This window comes from Leptinotarsa decemlineata, unplaced genomic scaffold (genome assembly GCF_025532065.1).
Source record: "Leptinotarsa decemlineata unplaced genomic scaffold, Ldec_3_MD MMD2_tig00026307_RagTag_RagTag, whole genome shotgun sequence".
Classification (NCBI taxonomy): Eukaryota; Metazoa; Arthropoda; class Insecta; order Coleoptera; family Chrysomelidae; genus Leptinotarsa; species Leptinotarsa decemlineata.
In genome coordinates, this window is record NW_027412681.1 from 9,224,683 (window position 1) to 9,243,514 (window position 18,832).

General features: G+C 35.9%; 1 protein-coding gene across 1 annotated transcript in view; it reads left to right on the top strand.

The window, feature by feature from the left end:
• Positions 1–18,832, top strand: part of Wnt2 (Wnt oncogene analog 2) — a 295,795-nt gene that overhangs the window by 261,506 nt on the left and 15,457 nt on the right. Inside the window, 2 exon segments of the mRNA XM_074180839.1 lie at positions 14,218–14,289; positions 14,292–14,488. Coding sequence (XP_074036940.1) covers positions 14,218–14,289; positions 14,292–14,488 — 269 coding nt within the window.

Here is an 18,832-nt window from a genome sequence, read left to right on the forward strand (position 1 = left end):
TAGAAACAAAACTTATGTGATGAAAAATATGGGAAAATTTTGTGAAAAATTGTGAGAAGTTCGAAAAAGTTCGGAAATAATCAAAATGATTTTCAGAAAGAACTTTTTTTCTTTATTCAATGGCCGGTCTTCAAGGTGTTCTTCATTTATTCTATGGTCATTCTTCGAATGTTTTAAATAGCACCTGATATCAAATTGGATGGGGTAAATATTAAGAAGAGTTTATTTTCAGAAATAAAATATTTTGACTCTCACTTCTCCATATTCATACGAAAAATATGGGAATCTTACAGAAAAAAAAAGAAAACAATTAATTTTTGAATGAACTCTATAATAATATGTGTAGTTCATGTAAATAAGTTAATTCCAGATAAAAACTGTGAAAAAAAGTCCCTCTTCAAACAACTACTTTCATATAAACATCGAATTACACACTTTTGAAACAACTACCCTCATATGAACATTGGATTATACGAAGAACAGTTTTTCCTATTCAATTTGTACTCCAAACATCCGTCATGGGATTAAAACAGATATCATTCACAGAATTGCTACACAATATAGTATATGAAAGAGGTAAAATTTCACTTAAATGAAACACTGTCATCCTCAATGGTGGATAGGGGGTCTTTCGAAGTAAGACACTTATCTTATTGCCGTTTTAGCACCAATCTGGATAATATTACAAGACGAAGCACACAACTTATTGATGAAATTATGACTTCATGTCATGAATGAGTTAAATTTACTCATGTCATGACAGTACGTATTGACATTCATTCACTTATTTGATTCAATCCCAGGCATAGGAATTTTGTTAATTATTAGGAAAGAAAGGTTTTGGTTTTCTACTTCTCCATATTCATACATAAAAATGTGTAAATTTTTCAATGGAAAGAAGAATGTAGACAATTTCAAAATAAACTCTATACATAGATGTGATATTTCTGCAAAGGAGTAACTTTCTGACTCAAACCTTTCTTTGTTCGAAAATGTAGGGGTAGAAAGCCATAACCTTTTTTTTACAAGACACTGTTTTATTGGCTACATACTAATTTCGAATAATTCAATAGTTCTGTCTAAGATGTCGACGATTTCATATATTCCTATACCTCGTTCTGAGCCTGGAAACTTTCTGAAATATTGTTTGAAAAATACTGAGACTTCGAGATATAACTTTCGTCCTTATAGTCAATGGACATACCTCTGATGATGTCTGCCACAGTAGCTGACGAAACATTCAGGTTCCATTTGACTACGGCTTATCTGTCCAGATTTCTTTCTCTTCAATCATGACTCCAGTCGTGAAAGCCTATTTTCCATGGATGTATGAGAGGATACCTATCTGGAATCAGTTCGACTAGTTTTGTTCAGTTCCTATGAACATTACCGGTATATTATTAAGAAATCTTTATGAATTTCAATCAGTACCAAGGAAAATTACATTTATAATCATTTTTAGTCTATTGAAAACACATTGAAATAGAAATTCTGTCTATCAAACCACATTTTGCTAACCAAGTAAGTTAATCTCACGATTGTGTTGATATTTTTATATATATTTTGACAAATCAATATATTCAATCAAGAATACTTTCCAACTCATTGTGTTATTGTAGTATTCACATATTCACTCAGGTCACGCTCCGTCCAACGATTTTATTATATTTTCAACTAATGATAACCTTAGATTGCTTGGGAGAGTGGTATGATGACTGCTACATAGGACCTCCCGAATGATTTATTAGTTTTCAGTACATTATTCAATGCAACCATTCAACATAAAAAAATGTAATTACTTATTTTAACTGTTGTGAACAATGGTCGAAACTGTTAGCGATATATCTAAAAGTGCTAATATTTTTACAGTAAACCCCATATTTCAAATTCTTGGCCATTTAATCAAAACAAGACTATCTGGAAGTGATGACTCTTCGTTATTTTCAATTTCCAAAGTGAACTTCATATTTAGGGATCTGTTTTTGAGACAAGACTCCCATACCTTACTTCCATTCGTGTCGACAATAGCAAAAGCATCATCTGCATATGGGATCCAAGTTCGTGGTAAGTGGACTTACTCTTCTCTTTTCCTCGTGCATCTTGTAAAAACAGTAGGCGTTATGAAAGCATGTAAGACCAGCAAATGAAATGACTTTGTAGCGGACTACAATAGCCCGCATCTCCTGATGATGTTAACTTGTTTAGTGAAACGCACTTTGAGAGTCAGTATTTTTGTTCTGGTGTGGAAAAATGGAGAAGGTTTCAATTCTATTTTTGAATTTGTGAAAGTGATGGTACACTGTGTTCTCACCCTTTTTTTGATTTTTTTTAAAACAAAAAACACTCAAAATCCAACTGGTGTTCATATTATTCTTTATCTTTCACGATTGCGTAGCAGAACCACACCTTTGTTTCTTTATTTGTCAATTGTTGATCTGATAAAGTATGTGGGCGTATTGGATTTTATTGACTTGGTTTATTAGTTTGCGATACTTGAAGAATGTATCATCTTTTATTACATTTCACTCACAAATCATGTTGTAAATACATCACTGCATGGCTTGACATTATCTAGAACTTCCACTCTCCTACACGGAAAATCATTCAGGTAGATCGATTGGATTCTTTCAACTGTGTATCTACTTTATTACTTTGTATGAACTCCAATTCGTACCCCTTCAACAAAGTTAATTATCAAATTGAAGATAATAACAAAAAAAAAAAGTTGTTCAGGAAAACCTCCAAGAACCTCTTTGTATGTAAGAAGAGAACATTTACGAATGGAAGTATGCAATATTCAATTAGTACTGTGAATAGATCATATGAGTTTCAAGTTTTCTCGTGAATTTTCATTGCAAAATGAGGACAGTTTTTATTTCGAAGATTTTCAGTAAATCACAGATTCGTGTAACACATTTTGGGCAAATTAATTTATGTCTATCATCCATTTCCAGACTGATAAAACTACTGCACATATCTACCTCCAAATTTCCTGCCTTCAGGAAAAGTCACTTGCATTTTTTTGTATTGACCACAGTTCAAACTACATAAAATAGGCTCTTGGCCAAACTCTATTCAGATTGTTTAGTGAATCTCATGAGTATTTCTGAAAATACATATCAACCGCCTAGATTTCTCAGACCTAAGCATTTCTTATAACATCTTCACTCTGAATTATAGATTACAGCACGTTTGCATGAATATTTGTCAACCAGGCATCGGTTTTCAACAAAAAGACGAATATTTTTGAACCGGTTAGGTACAAAGCGAGTTGGTCTATTCGACCCTCCACCGCAACCCGCAAGGGTTTATTGTGGCTCACACCTATTGATACTCGACCAAATAAACCCAGCTTCTTAACGATGACGATTAGTTTGTATGGCGAGTGGTCTTTCAGGTCAGATGGTAAGAGTACGGTTCTGTCGAACTCTAAAAACCTGATTGGGTCCCCAGCGGGGCAGGCACAAAGTATATGCTCTGCTCTTTCATCGTTAATCAGGTAGGCGGATAGTCAAGGTGCAAGATTCCCACCTTGATACCCTCGACAACCTTTCCATATGAGGGTTTTTGCACATCAGTTACACCTGACGATGCCTTAGATTGAACAGTGCAGGTATCTTTCGCCTCTGGCTTTGGTGAATCATCACTTGAGCGCAAACGTTTGCTAACCTGCTCATGGGGGGTTTGTTCCTCCACCTGAGACAGATTCCACTGCACCACCAAACCTATTTTTTAGGTTCACTTATTGGATCAGGAGTTGGGGAGTTGAGAAGCTCTCGCTTCTGAACTAAATTTACGGGGAGGTCAGTTGGAGTCGTAAACTCAACATCCATCTCCTCTGTAGACTCGCTCGTGATCTAAATTTACAGGGAGGTCTGTTGGAGTCGTAAGCTCGACATCCATCTCCTCTATAGACTCAGCGTCAGAGAGAGTTTTTGAGTTAACTCTGTCCATAAAAGTCCCACGAGTAGCTAGGGAAAGAAGGTCGATCACGGCAAAGCCCCGCATTACCGTGACAAGGTGATTCTACGAGAGGACGGCCGGTATCTCGAAGGTTCCGTAGAGACAGCTGATACATTCAGTGTCATTCATCCTCTTGGCACGGATACACACAACTTAGGATTGAGCCATTTAGTTAGGGAATAACAGAACCACAAGTGATTCTGTCATTCCCGTATCTAGCGGGGATGCGTGGAAGCAGGCATCCGATGCCGGATATAAAAATGTTAGGACCGACAATTCCGGTTTCTGCTTCGGTGAGTTTGTTGGGGGTTGAAATGGACACCAATATGTCTTGGCACAATTATGTCACTGGAATTGCGAAGACTGCTTCTCAAAAGCTTGGAATACTATTCCAAACCGCCTAGAAATTTGTTTGTTTTTTGAGTGCTCCCAAAGTATTTAATAATGAGATATAGACTTTTTGATGGTGCATATCAAAGCAACCTTATATTTGGTCCATATTGAGTGTTTTCATCGAGTTTCATGGATATATTCGGTAGAAGTGCTGAAAAAATAGCTTAACACAGTAGCTGCATAGAGCTGCAACTTTGTAGTATACATTTATTCCTGCGGGACTCCCTTTGATGAGTCACCTACAAAATGAATGGTTTTTGTCGCAACTTTTAGAATGGTAGTAACACATTTGTGAGTTATCTTTACAGCGATGTTGCTGTGAAAAAAATTCCGTACACAAAGAAAATCATTCGGCTATTTTTCCAGTTTCTCATAATTCAAGCAGAAGTTTTTTTTTTGATCGAATGATAGGCAAGAAACGTTACAGATCATTGAAAATTCTCAAACTTTCTCAATATCATTGGTGGTGCAAGCAAATTTACAGAACAATACTGAAAGTGGCTAGTCATATATTTGGGGCTTCAGTGGGAAGTTTTTTGGAGAAGATTCTAGATAATGCAGATATAGCTGCAAATTATTATTCTTGAAATGTTTAAGTACTGTGCATTCTTTCGAATTTTCTGCACTGCACTGATGGAAACCAGCAAGCCAAATATTTCTGTAATACTTCATTTCCTGTATATCCATCAGTTCCATTCCATCCTTGGAAAATCCTCTTTTAGAAGTTCATAGGACACCTCAAAAGGTAAGGATTATTCGCACAATATAACCAACCACTTCGGATTCTGTCTAATTATCACGTATTCATCCAAGGTAAAGAAGTGGATAATGATCTCGCTAATGAGCTCATTTGTATCAATCAGAATGACATGTAAAATTTTGTCGAGCTGATTATGTCTCCTTTGAGAACAAGATTATCGACATCGAGCTGGGTTTAAGAAAGTTGCCGTCTACAATAATACATAATTGAATCGATATAAAAGAAAGGTTATAGGCCACTAGCTCTACAGGGGAATTCATTATGAAGGATTTTTTCATTCAAACTGGTTCTATATATGATACATTGCTGGGACTTTTCAATATTCAATTACGAGGATCGGTTTGAAAATTCTGTTCGCAGTAGGAACTCTTTATAGAATGGTGACGGTTCGGTATTCCGTTGCCTCAAAAAATGATGAATGAAATGGTCGAACTGATAAGAGAAAAATATTAGGATGAATCAATAGTGAAAAAGGCAATGATATTATGAGATTCAAAGAAATGAACAATGCGTCTGTACTGTAGAAGTACAAAAACATTGGTTTGTGAGGAAATAAAGATGTTGTGACCTGAAATGGAAATAAATTGATTTGTAAAATGAACACTTAATCGAATTGTTGAGTGTTTTTGATGACTCAATTCTATATTTCCAAAGATAACACTGTTGGAGATAGGGTTAGAAATAAACCAAAAAGCTACATACTGATACAGGTACCTTTTCGGTACTTGTACCTGTGAATGTCCAATTATGAATCCCAAGAAGACAGAGATGGTGTTTTTCACCAGGAAAAGAAGTTTATCGGGCTCAAAACCTCCCGAAATCTTCAAAAGCAAACTAAACTGAAGAGGTAAAATACCTTGGTACTATCTTCGACATAGCATATGTGGCTTATGAGCAATGTTGGAGGACAGTTAACGTACGGAGCCATTACATGGGGGACCGAAAGTTCTACAAGCAACGGCCATCCAAAAATTATATTAAATTCAGCGATTGGCTTGTTTAAACACCACAGGAGCCATGAGAACAACATCAACCTTGGCAATGGAATCAATTACTGGTCTGACCCCTCTGGACATGTACGTTTAAGAGGTTGCGTTAATGGCCATGTTACGATTGCACACGGCTGGTGTGAACCTCGAAGTAGGAATGGGTCAATTGAGGCTGAGCCTATGGCGAGAAGCGCTTACTGCTCAATCTCTGCTGCAGGCAACCAGGGATGCAATTGAACCCAGGTTTGTGTTTAATAAACCGTACAAAATACAAATAAAACAGAATACAGAGGCAGGTGAGGTGCTACAAATGCAATACGCATTTATGTAGACGGTTCAAAAACCAAAGAAGGCTTAGGATCTGCAGTGTACTCCAGATCACTAAGCCTAAAAATTGAGTGGGGAATGGGAAAAAATACCAGTGTGGTTCAAACAGAACTGGCTAGTATCGCAATCGCCACAAAAGAAATAACCAGGAAAGGAATTTCTGGCAAAAACATAACAATCTGCACTGATAGCAGACAAGCCCCATTAGTCTTGAACAGACAACGTGTTACTTCAGGACTTCAGGGCTAGTACTGGAGTGCCACCAACTAAGATTCAGCCAAATTCTCGGTAGATAAAAGGGCAAGAGGATTAAAGGGCAAGAGTAAAGGTAATCGCATTGCCGACACTTTAGCCAAGGAAGCGGCTGGACTGAGAATTTCAGGACCCAGTGGCATCTACGGACTGATGACTTCTACAATTGCGGAACCAGCCAAACGTTACACCCATGCTCAATCACAAAGATGTGATGAAATCAAAGCATGCAATCTCGCCAGGATCACTCTTGGCGACCCTGGGAAGATGGCGCCGAAGAAATATCTGGCGATGACCAGGAAAAATTTACGCTCAACTGTGGGGTTTCTGACTGGCCATTGTCAATTAAGGAAACACCTCCACAATATGGGGCTAGTGGACACACCTCTATGCAGGATGTGTGAACAGGAAGATGAAACTGTCAGGCATGTCCTATGCGAATGTCCGGAGTTATCGTCAATAAGAGAGTGTGTGTTCGGTGAGTCTTAGCCTACAGGAGATGTCTCCCAGATACCTGTCTACCTTCCTGAAAAAGACAGGATGGACGATGACCTAGGAGGACAACTCCTTGGGAGAATGTACAATGGGTCACATGTGGCCTAAGTGCTGTGGGCCTACACTTCCTCTCCCTACTCTACAGATACAGAGATGTCCAATTATATAATAAATAAGGATCATTACCAACATGACCATCAGTGTTATATTGTTATCAGACTCCAAACATTGGGGCGAAAATAGAAACTTCATCAAAAAATAAATGTATCGTAACGGATATTCAGTCAAACGTCAGAACGAAATTTGTCGAATTGAATGAACACACATTAAACAATGACAATAACTGAATCAATGGATAGGGAAATCAAAAAAAATATTCAAAACCTCGTACATAAATCGTCTGTGGGAAAGACAAGCCCATATTTCTGAAGACGAAAACACACAAATAACTTTTGGAAATGAAAACACCATCCAGAAAGTAACTTCCAACCTCAAAACCGTCACTCCATCAGAATTGCAATCTGATACATCATGTCAGGATTGTGATGCAACGTACATAGCGCAAACAAAACGTGATCTCAAGAGACGAATTGTCGAACACCAAAGAGGTACAGTATCAATTAATTTGCAATTGAAGAGAAACAAAACGTCATCATCGGATTATGGCTCTGAGGAGGAATATTAATTAGATTTGTAAAATAACAGTAGTTCTGTCCGATAATTCAATCTTAAGTACTGCACGTGAAATGATAGGAATAAAAAAGGGGTAGCTGTAGTGTGGATGACAGATTTGGCATAGAGAATCTGAATGCATGTCACTGGGGTATCAAATCGAGCATTTCTCATAAATATATTTCAATTCAATGATATCTACCCTTTATTAATCTGACTTCTGGGCTATCAATGATGGGAATATGTTATCTTTCATAAAAGCTAGAATGAACTAAGTTAACGTCCATCAGAAATTTTACAGGTTTAAGGATTACTCAAACGCTAAATTTTGAGATTTTAACTCGTCAATTGTAAAATTTTCATATCTACAAACTGATTATAAATGCATTCATTATTGTGACTCAATGATGAACCAAAAAGTCGGGTTGAATTGAAAGACTTTATAATGATCTCCGACCTTCTCATCATCAGTTTCACCCTCAAATAGTGAATAAAATAAACCAGTGATTATATGTAAAAAAATATAATGAAATAGAGATAAATGATGACGAGAATGAGAAAAGTAAGAAAAAGGTTTGAAAACTGAGTTATTTCACGAATTTTCAATTGATAGTATCCACTATCATTTTCGTTGATAACTCACCTAGTCCTGGTACTTCCCTTTCTTTTCTCCTTTCATTTTTTCGGTTCAGTGCACCATAGAGTGTGGTACCAAAAATTTACGACCTCAAGAATGCAGCACTAGTAAATAAAGGCTAGTGAATTTCATTTTCATCTGTTGACAGTTACTTACCAGAGTTTCGGCCATTTTGAACGCGCAGTTGTTATATAACAGTCTTTTAAGTGAGTTGATGTGAATGATTTTATGAAAATGGACAAAATCGAGTGTCGAGATATCATTAAATATTTGTTTTTGAAAGGCAATAAGTCTACGTGAAACAAAGATGAGTTGGATTATTTGTCAGCGGGTGCCAGTGCAAAAATCCACAAATTACGGTTTGAACTGCTTGACCATCCGCCTTACTCACCAGATCTATTCCCAAGCGATTTTTTATTCCCTCATCTGAAAACTGCACTCGGAGGACATATATGTTCGTCAAATGAAAAGGTAATCACAATTATTGTGAACAATTATTTTGCAGAGAAAAACTTCGAGTACTATTTGGGTTACATAGATTGGAGAAGTGTGTAGAGTTGAAAGGAGAATATGTTGGATAATGAAAAAAATCTTTTATCTTTGTGAGGTCAGGAACTTTTCATACCACAAGTTTTTCATACTTTTATTCTCTTTACACTAGCTTGGCTGACTGCATTGTTTTTCAATATATACACAGCTTTCGAATTTGTTTTCCAACCGATGTTTCGCCCTATGGATGATCGAAATATGAAGTGTTTTTTCCGATTCACTGGTTTATTCTCGGTGATGTTTTTCTTGTGCTTTCCAATTCAGACTTTCAATTGCCTCTTTGTTTCACCAATATAATATATGACTTGCCGCTTCCTCTTGGTATTCTGTATTGAAGTTTTTCGTCTGTACCTATTTGATGACTTGGTTCTTGTGAGGCTGCTACAAATGATATACTTGAAGTGCGATGACTCTACTTGTGGCGGTTACTCTTTCTCACAGGTTCCTTGTGTTCGTATGGCCACGGTCTATCCTATCAGGTTTTTGAAGTAACCATTTTGTGTTACAGAGATTGATGCACGGCCAGTTGAAGTTTCAACAATTCCTCTCTTGGTAGATTGGTGGTGGTTGGATTCGTATTTCAGGAAATGTCTTGTGTAAGCTGGTGGTTGCTTGTACATACATGTTTTCCGATTGTTGTCGTTGCTCTTCACCAATACGTAAAAAAATTGTATTCAGTGACTTCTTTCTTCAATGTGAATGTTATTAGAAATGTTATGTTGTTAAGGTGCTGCAAAAAGTCGTCCAGATCCGTGTCTCCATGGTTCCAGAAACTTTCATTTGACAGAACTCGATCAGAGAAGAACTAGGCATAGTATTTCAGATTCTGAGAAACATTTTTCTGCGCGACATTTCTCGCAACAGTTCGCAGAGGAAAACAAAAAACGATACACATTTCTGAATTTTCAAATCAACGAGTTTCTGAGAATAAAGTAAGTTCACTCTTGGTCGGCTTGACAGCTCCTTTCGGAACTTTCGTTTTCATTTTGGATTTCAGAAGAATCACATGAAAATTATTTTAATTGAAACTCAAAATACGGGGTGTGAAGTCGAGACTATTACTTTTTCACTATTTCTTGTACTTCATCTCATGTTAGTATAACTTGCAACTATTCTGCTTCATGATATCATCAATAATTATAATTTTCATGTTTTTATTTCATATTTATCTCTGATTTTTTTCTCACCTGCTTTCATTTAACTCACCTTATAATATCTACTTACTTCTCATTATGGGCTTTTTATTTTTTTTAATATTCAATCTTATCTTCGGAAAACATCATTTCTGCTATTTTGATGAATTCTCGAGATAGAACCCGATTTTTTTTTCTACACTCAACCATTTAAACTTCTTGTTCGATACAGGTTTGAAAAAATCCGAGTTGTATAGTTATATTGCTGTAGACATGATGAACACCATATATTTTGGAATACCGCCCGAGGAAACCTATATAATCGATAGATCGTTATCTATCAGCGATCGGAATAAGAATAAATCAGCCGGCGCTAATGATTTAGCGCCTCCCACAATCTCGAGCCGTCACTCAAATCGCACGGAGATCGCCAATTAATCTGTGGTTGCGTGACTTTATGTACCCACATTCACTCATCACGATCTGTGTTCATGTTTTTCCCACCTACCTGCTCTTTGGAAGTCTCAAGAAGGTGATACTATACAGGATATCATACAGCACAATCAACAGCCTACTGAGTAGTGGAAGACTATCATTTTTGTATTCCTCAAGGTACAGTGTTGGGCCCAAATCAATTTGAATTCACCTGAAAAACGAAATAAGTTTGAAATATATAAAATTATCGTCTGAAAAATCTGTGAAAAATATCTGAACTGGAAACCAGTTCACTTGAAAAGGCTACTGTGCTGACGAAACATATGATATATTTTTCAAATGAAGTTTGTGGAGATCAAATCGTGAGGTGTAGTTTTTGGAACAGATAATATACGATCTATAAACATAGGAGTACATGGTTCTGGAATAATTCAGAAGTCAATTGATATGAAATAATAGCTGCTACATCGGATGACATGAAGAAATTTTTGAAATAATTGATTCATTTGAGATAGGAAGTGTATTGGAGACTAGCTCTGAGATGAAAAGTAATAACGTGGCTCACCCATAGTTACCATGGATTACACTATTGTCTAATTTCCAGTAGTTATTTTATTTTTACAACCGGTTTCGGGTTTCACCCTCTTATCAAATATTAAACTAACATGTCAAATCTGAAAACTCGAATATATCGGGAGTTTTTAGGTAAGCTAGAAGGAGAGGTAGTTGAATAAACAAGGGTGCCCTATAAAATTCAACACTGAAGTTTATAGCAGTTGTTAAACTTATGAATTTAAGAGTGGAGAACTACATAAATCGAGTTGCTCGTTTAGGGTTATATATTTCGAATTTTCATTTGATTTGTTGATCTTTCATGGCTTCCATGTTGGGTATATATTTCGGGTTTTCAATTGATTAGTTAATTTCCATGGCTTCCACGTCTTCCTTGTTGAAAACCATGGAAATTAACAAATCAATTAGAAACCTGAAATATATATGCGATGCGAACTTTGCAGTATAATAAAAACTGTGGAACATGTGTGAATTCGTTGAACTGAAAATACAATTAGACATACCACAGTTTAGTAACCATAAGAATACGTTGAAGATAAGGGAAATATTAGCACTCTGTTTCTACTAGATTTTTCAAAAGCATACGATACCATGAATCATGAGCTGCTTTGCATGAAACTCAAATATTATGGTTTTGATAGTGCTACCTTCTCATTTGGTCTTATTTACTTGGTCGATCTCAAAAAGTTGTTATTGATGGTCATCACTCCTTACCTCTTGATATTCTATCAGGAGTACCACAAGGTTACATTTTGGGACCTTTTGTACTGGTATAGCAAATAATGTGGAACAATAACAAATTGAGAAATAAACAATATTCTAATTAGAACACCTAATACGTGCCAGGACAGCTCTTTTCGATGTATGCCGATCTTATGTTATTAAAACATTATGTAACATTGAGATAGGGAAGGATTACGACGAGGATCATGTAATTGAAACAAGGTAGATCAATTTGAGTTATTCTGAATAGAGGAAGTTTTTCTACGAAGTCGTTTCATTCCGTTCCTTATAAATGAACCTGAAGTGAGTTTATTACACTTTATTGTTCATCATTTATACTACTGACATTATCCCGTCCATCAAGAAATGTAAAATACAGGCGTATGCTGTTGACATAAAATTTTACATGCACTTTGAAATCGATAAGTATGCTGAGGCACAAAATCTCTTCAACACTGATCTTCATTTGATCAATGGGCTATCAAGTGAACATGATTTGAAAATTAATCCTAATGAAACAATGATGATGCATTTTGGATCGCAAGGGAATCGTAAATTTGCAGAAAATAATTTCCATTTAGAACTAGGTCATACTATCTTGACTCCTGTCAATACAGCTAGAAACTTAGGGGTGATGCTTGACACTGATATTAGATTCACTATTCATCTCAAAAATTCAATGAAACAAGCTTATATGTCATTAAAACTGTTATATTTTAATCGTTTTATTTTGAGCCAACCTCTAAAAAGAATGATCTGTGATAGTTTGGTGCTAAGCCATTTCAACTACTGGGGCTTCATATATGGGCCATAGTTATATGATTCAGATTAAAAAAACAAAACAAAGGCTACAAAATTCTTGTTGCCGCTTATTTTATGAACTTCGTAAGTATGATTCAATTTCTTAAGCCTTTAAAAACTCTCTCTGACTGAATATGAATAACCGTATGATTCATCTTTGATTTGTTTATAAATTGAAAACCCTTCCCCATTCTCCCCTTTTAATACAAAAACCAATTCTGCGTGAATATATTCACTCAAAAAACATTAGATATAAAAACAAATTAACTATGCCATCGCACTGCACAGTTTCAGAGATCTTTTTTTTTGGTGCTGTAAAACTCTTAAATTTATTGCCCGAGCAATTCAATATCAAGAAATTCAAATACAAATATAAAAATTGTATCTATGATAGTCAGTAATGTCAACTTTTGATCACTGAATAAATTAATAAACAACAGATCAATTCAATTTGATTATTTATCAACTCTCTTCAGGGGGGATTCACAAATTATTATTTTTATTTATGTTTCTTATTTCGTGGTACCATCACTGTTGATTGTCTTTTTATTTCTGTATAGTTAAGTACCTGTTTCAAGTGTCAGATCTATGTTATATTGTGGACCGTTATTATTGTTTTATATAATTTTCATATTTTCATTTATGACATGTCTTATATCATGTATATGATCGAAAAGACGAATAAAGTTATTATTATTATTTTTTTTTTATTCACCGTAGTGTGCGCTGGTCAGGCCCTATCCCCCGAAGCCCCGATACATTCGGGAGGGCGCGTCAGCATTATCAACCAATGACCACTCCTCACACCGTGCAGTAAGTGATCATTGGGCCCAATAATCACGTGCCTTCAGCAAGCGCAGTTAACCGAGAATGACTGCATCTGCATCTGTCCAGCTAAGATTTCTACTTTAATGCGGCAAGCCGGTATGATTTTAAGATTAGAGAGTAAAGAGGACATCATTCCACCAAGGACTTCAATAATCACAACAACCATTTCGACAGAGTGGTCTGGATAGAGTCTGCGGAGTTCGAAGAGGAGATCTCGATATTTTATCCGTTTTTCCTCCTCTTTTCGGACGATATTCGTCTCGCCAAGAGCTGAAAACTCCACGACCAATATCGTTTTGCTCTGGTGGTCGAGAAGAGCTACATCAGGCTTATTAGCTTGTATGAGCCTGAGGGTGGGGAACGAATAGTTCCAATAAATTCGGCACTTTTCGTTTCCCACAACTGATTCAATATTTCCCGGAGCGTAGGGTAACACCGGTGTCTCGTCAATACCGTAAGAGTGCCGTAGATGGTAATTTAGCACTCTAAGGGCCGCGTTATGTCGATTGATAAGGCCAAAACCGCATATGCTTGACATGCTGATAGCAAGTGCATTAGGGTCTCGGACGCCTCGCTTTAAAGTTCATGCAATTTAATTGGGCAAATACTTCTGAATTCAGAAGTGAATGTAATATGAGTAATAATTTTTTAATACATCCTTGTAATTCTTCCTAATTTCAATTGCAGGTTCCCGCGAAGCAGCTTTCACTTACGCCATTAGCAGTGCCGGAGTGGCCTATTCGGTAACAGCGGCGTGCGCCCGGGGAATATTTCTGCATGTGGTTGCGATCCCGGTCCCAGGCCGAGGGAACCGGCGCCTTCCGGGTGGAAGTGGGGTGGTTGCAGTGTCGACGTCAACTTCGGCGTCAAATTCGCCAGAAAGTTTCTGGACGCCAGGGAGTTGGAGGGAGATGAGAGGAGTCTGATGAATTTGCATAATAATAAGGCTGGGCGGAAGGTGAGGTATTATTTACGGTTTGCTTGTGATTCAGTTGTCAATTCAAACTTCATAACATGGCGCAGTTAGTAGGATATATCTAAAATATTTGTTTGAACCTCAACTGATTTTTATTGAAGTGGCCCTATAAGTAGGGTGTTGAAACTTGAAGCAAACATTTTGAAGCTTCATTCGTGACTTTTCATAGAGGTTGAATAAACCTCATTTTTTTATGACGTCAATTATATGACCGTTTTTTGCTCTTCAAGTATGCGATGATTTATTGCATTTCGCAACACTTTTGTAACAAATACATTTGAACAGAATTACTTTTGAAGCAATTTCATTATTTTACAGTTGAATTTGAATGATCAACATTCACAAGCCTGTGAGCCTGTAAAATTCACCTACTTTTAATTTCTTCTGTGATAACCTACTCGATAATTGAGTTGACATTTTCTTTCGAAAAACTAAGTTTCTAATGAAACAAGAATGAAAACATGAATTTGAAAAAACAGTGTACCCCAGTGGAAATTCATAATATTGCGTAAAAATCAGTATTTTTCAAAACTTTGTCACTCATTAGCAAAGTTAGAGTTTGTTCAACTCCGGGTTTGTAAATCAATGGTCCCAGTTCAAATCGTATCAACTGCAATTTTTAATGGTTTTCAACCACTCACTCAATTTTCGAAATAATCAAAATTGGAAACATTTTTCGAATGCTTTTTCAAGTTGCTTCTTAAATAATATTATTCTCAAATGAATCTATTTTTGAAATATTTCGATATGTTATAAAAAAATAAAAAAGTATTTTACTCCTGGGAAATGCTCGCTTTCGGCAGTCGACAAACTTCATTTTCAAGGATGATAACAATATTTGTCACTCATTGGATGAAAAAAACTATTTCTATTACATACTGTTATCAGAACTTTGATGGAAATCAAAATCAGTATTATGGATAAATTACCCTTTTTCATTAGATACGAGTTTTTATAAAATGTCTAAATGAAAAAAATATTTGATTTCGGTTCTATTTTGTTCTTCATTTTTTCATCCCAATAATTGAAAATATTCATTTATACTTTGTCTCCTACTCTCTCATTTATAAAATATTGCTATTAATTTTTTATCTTTTTCAGAACGTAATTTTTTGAATTTCAAGTACAACACCATGTATAATTGAACATTATTCAATTTCTGATACAATTATGGTCATGATCGGTCGTAAATTAATATAAGGACCTTATCTGATGTCAGAAATATTCCACTTCATAGGTTACACATTTATTGAAAATTCAAAACCTGTAATGAAACGCAGAAAAATGTATCGTGAGAATCATAAAATATTTAAATTTTTTTGTCATTGAATCTTTTTTTTAATTTAATTTTCGGTTGCACGGAATATAGCTTCGATTTTGAATTTTAAAAACAACATCCTGTATTTTGCAACATTCTCGAATTTCCGAGACAATTCTGGAACATAGTGTAAAATTTTCATGTTTTAATTTGATTTAATGATGTTGCATTATATGTGGCCATGATCGGTAGTACTTAAAGTAATCTAAGGACCTCAGGTGATGTCAGAGTTGTTCCACTTACAGATTTATTGAAAACTTAGTACCTGGAAGGAAACACAAAAAAATGTATAGTGAGAATTTTGAAATATTTTAATGACCAAAGATGAAATCCAGGAAGTTTTGTGAGTATGAATAAAATTCAGATGAGATTGTCAACAGCATTCCTCATATATTTAGTTTCTTCTTTTGACAATTCCGAGATTGTTAGAACTCAAAATTGCTATGAATAACGAAAGAACTTTAGTTCCCACATTTTTCATAAAGAATCGCAACAATTTCCCTTCGGGTGAATTTTTGAAAAAAATAGTTGACATGAAAAAGTATTTCACAAATAACAAGTACCTGGCCTAGATATGGCGGTAGTTATTTGGAAAATCCATATTAAAAAACTAATCAATAGAATTTATTGTATGATTTTCACTATAAGGGTTTTACAAAAACCGCGACACGTGTTTCGCTATACAATAGCTTCTTCAAGCATAACTGGTTATGCTTGAATGTTATAATTATATCTATGATAGAGTATATTTTAGAAATACTGTCCTCAGTGTTTAGGCGAAATAATTCACGATCCCTATCAAATGCCCCATGTCTCTCATCCTCAGGGGCGAGTGGAGGAAGTCAGGTTATTAATTGCAAAATTATTATTTAGAACTGAATCTAGAGTATTATTGGACGAATATTACTGGAGTTTTTTCCCAACACCAAATCGTTATTTTTAACAGATTAAAACTGTGTTAGATTAAAATTGTATTTTAATCTTCCTCTTTGAAGAAGATCACTTGGTGATCGAAACACGTGTTGAGGTGTTGATAATAACGATTTGGTGTTGGGAAAAAACTCCAGTAATATTCATTACCACACCAAAGGTTCCAAGTAGTGCATCATAAGTATATTATTGGACGAATTCACATAGAAACTGAATTGAGAAAGACCATTATAACATACTGAGTCAATGAAAAGGTTAGAATTCACATCAGTAACGTTCAAAAGGATACAATTTTTGTTCACATTGTCGGGATGCCATGGGATATTCGTAAGGTTAAAATCCCCACAAATAACGAAAATGTCATTGGCTTTATTACTGACAATGTCAGCAAACTTAGCGCAGAAAATAGTTAGTGATTCGGAGAAGTTAGGACCTGGAGGAATATAAACACTGCACAGGTTCAATTTACTAGTATTAGCTTTTGTATGATTAACCGTGATCCATAGGTCTTCCACATGGGTCATTCATTCCTATTCATTTCTATCAGCACGCCGCCGCCGTCACAAGCAGTATGCATCACAATGTCTTCCCTATCACGTCAAAAACGTTATACGTATACATAATACCTCGGAGGAGTTGATAGAACTATTCAACCACGTCTCTGTTAGACATATTATGTCATATTCGAGATTTAATGAATTTTTGAAAGTAACTGATAATTTTGATTTCAAGCCACGTACGTTCTGGTGGAAAATGAATAAGTTCAGCAAGAGAAGAAAAGTAAATAGTAAATACCATTTGATTAATTTAGAGACTAGTTTATTTTCCTTATATCGTCTCTATCATAAATTTCCCTAGCTCTGCTAGTATCGTTTTTTCTGACAAGAATATGTCCTTCTCGTACCCAGACATATTTGAAATTAAATTTTTTGCCGCGTCTTTGCATTTCTTCAACAGTGTTTTGGTGTGGTTTGTTGAATGCTCGTTGATGAATAACTGGTTGGAGATGTTATCTATCTTTAGTCCTGGGGCTGAGTTACCGGACGAGCGAAGCTGCGCTCGGTTTTTTGTAATGGCTGTTAAAATGTCGTCTTTTTTCTTTTTGTGTGCTAGTTGTAAGATGATAGGTTTGATTTTGTTTGGTATACGTGTGTTTGCTCTGAAAATATGGTCGATGTCTGAGTGAGTGATTCTTCTAACAATACTCAGTAAATTTTCGCCGGTTTTTTCTGGAACGCTTTGGATTTTCAAATTTTTAGAACAGGCTTTTGTTGCTCTAAGGCTTCTACCCGGCTACTCAGTGTCTGGATTTGTTTTCAAGCAGGCGTTTTCCTTAGCAATTTTTTCATGCTGTCCCTTCTGCTATTTATCTGTTTGATAATTCTTTCAAAATCCGAAATGTGATCACTGCAGAACTGAACGGCTATCATGACATCTTCATGTTGTTTCTTTATATCTTGCATCTCGGGTTGTATGTTCTGAAGTATTTTCAACCTGAGTGAAGGATCTTTTGCTCGTGATGCCTCCTGTTCTTCTTCATTTGGAATTATAGACGAGTTTTCCAGGATCAGCTGAGGATCGGCAGTAAGGACAGATCCATACCGCGCCCGGCAAGCGGAAGTTATGAAGCATCTGCTTAGTTAATCCAACACATTTTTCATGGTAATGATGTAGACTGCCGCCACACATTAAACCGGGCGTTTTAGTTGTTATCGACGAGGTACAGGTGTTACAGATCATGTTTCAGCTCGCCGACTAACGGTCAGTCCACGAAGATTAATTTTTATCACTTGAAACTTTTTATGTCTCTGTATTGTCTCTTGAGTTTTAATTTCTCGAATATTAATTTTCAATTATGATTGAATGCACTGGAATATTAGATGGCAGGTGAACACTATACTTGATTCTGCCTCCGCAAAATAACTAGTCCCTGACAAAAAAAATTAAAATTTTTGGGCAGGGTTTACCACAGAAAAAGGCAATGTTGTAGGAGAACCGAAAAACACTTCTATCACTGTTCGAAGTACAGTATTGAACAAAGTTTTTTCTCTTCCTCTTCCTTATGGTACAGACAATAT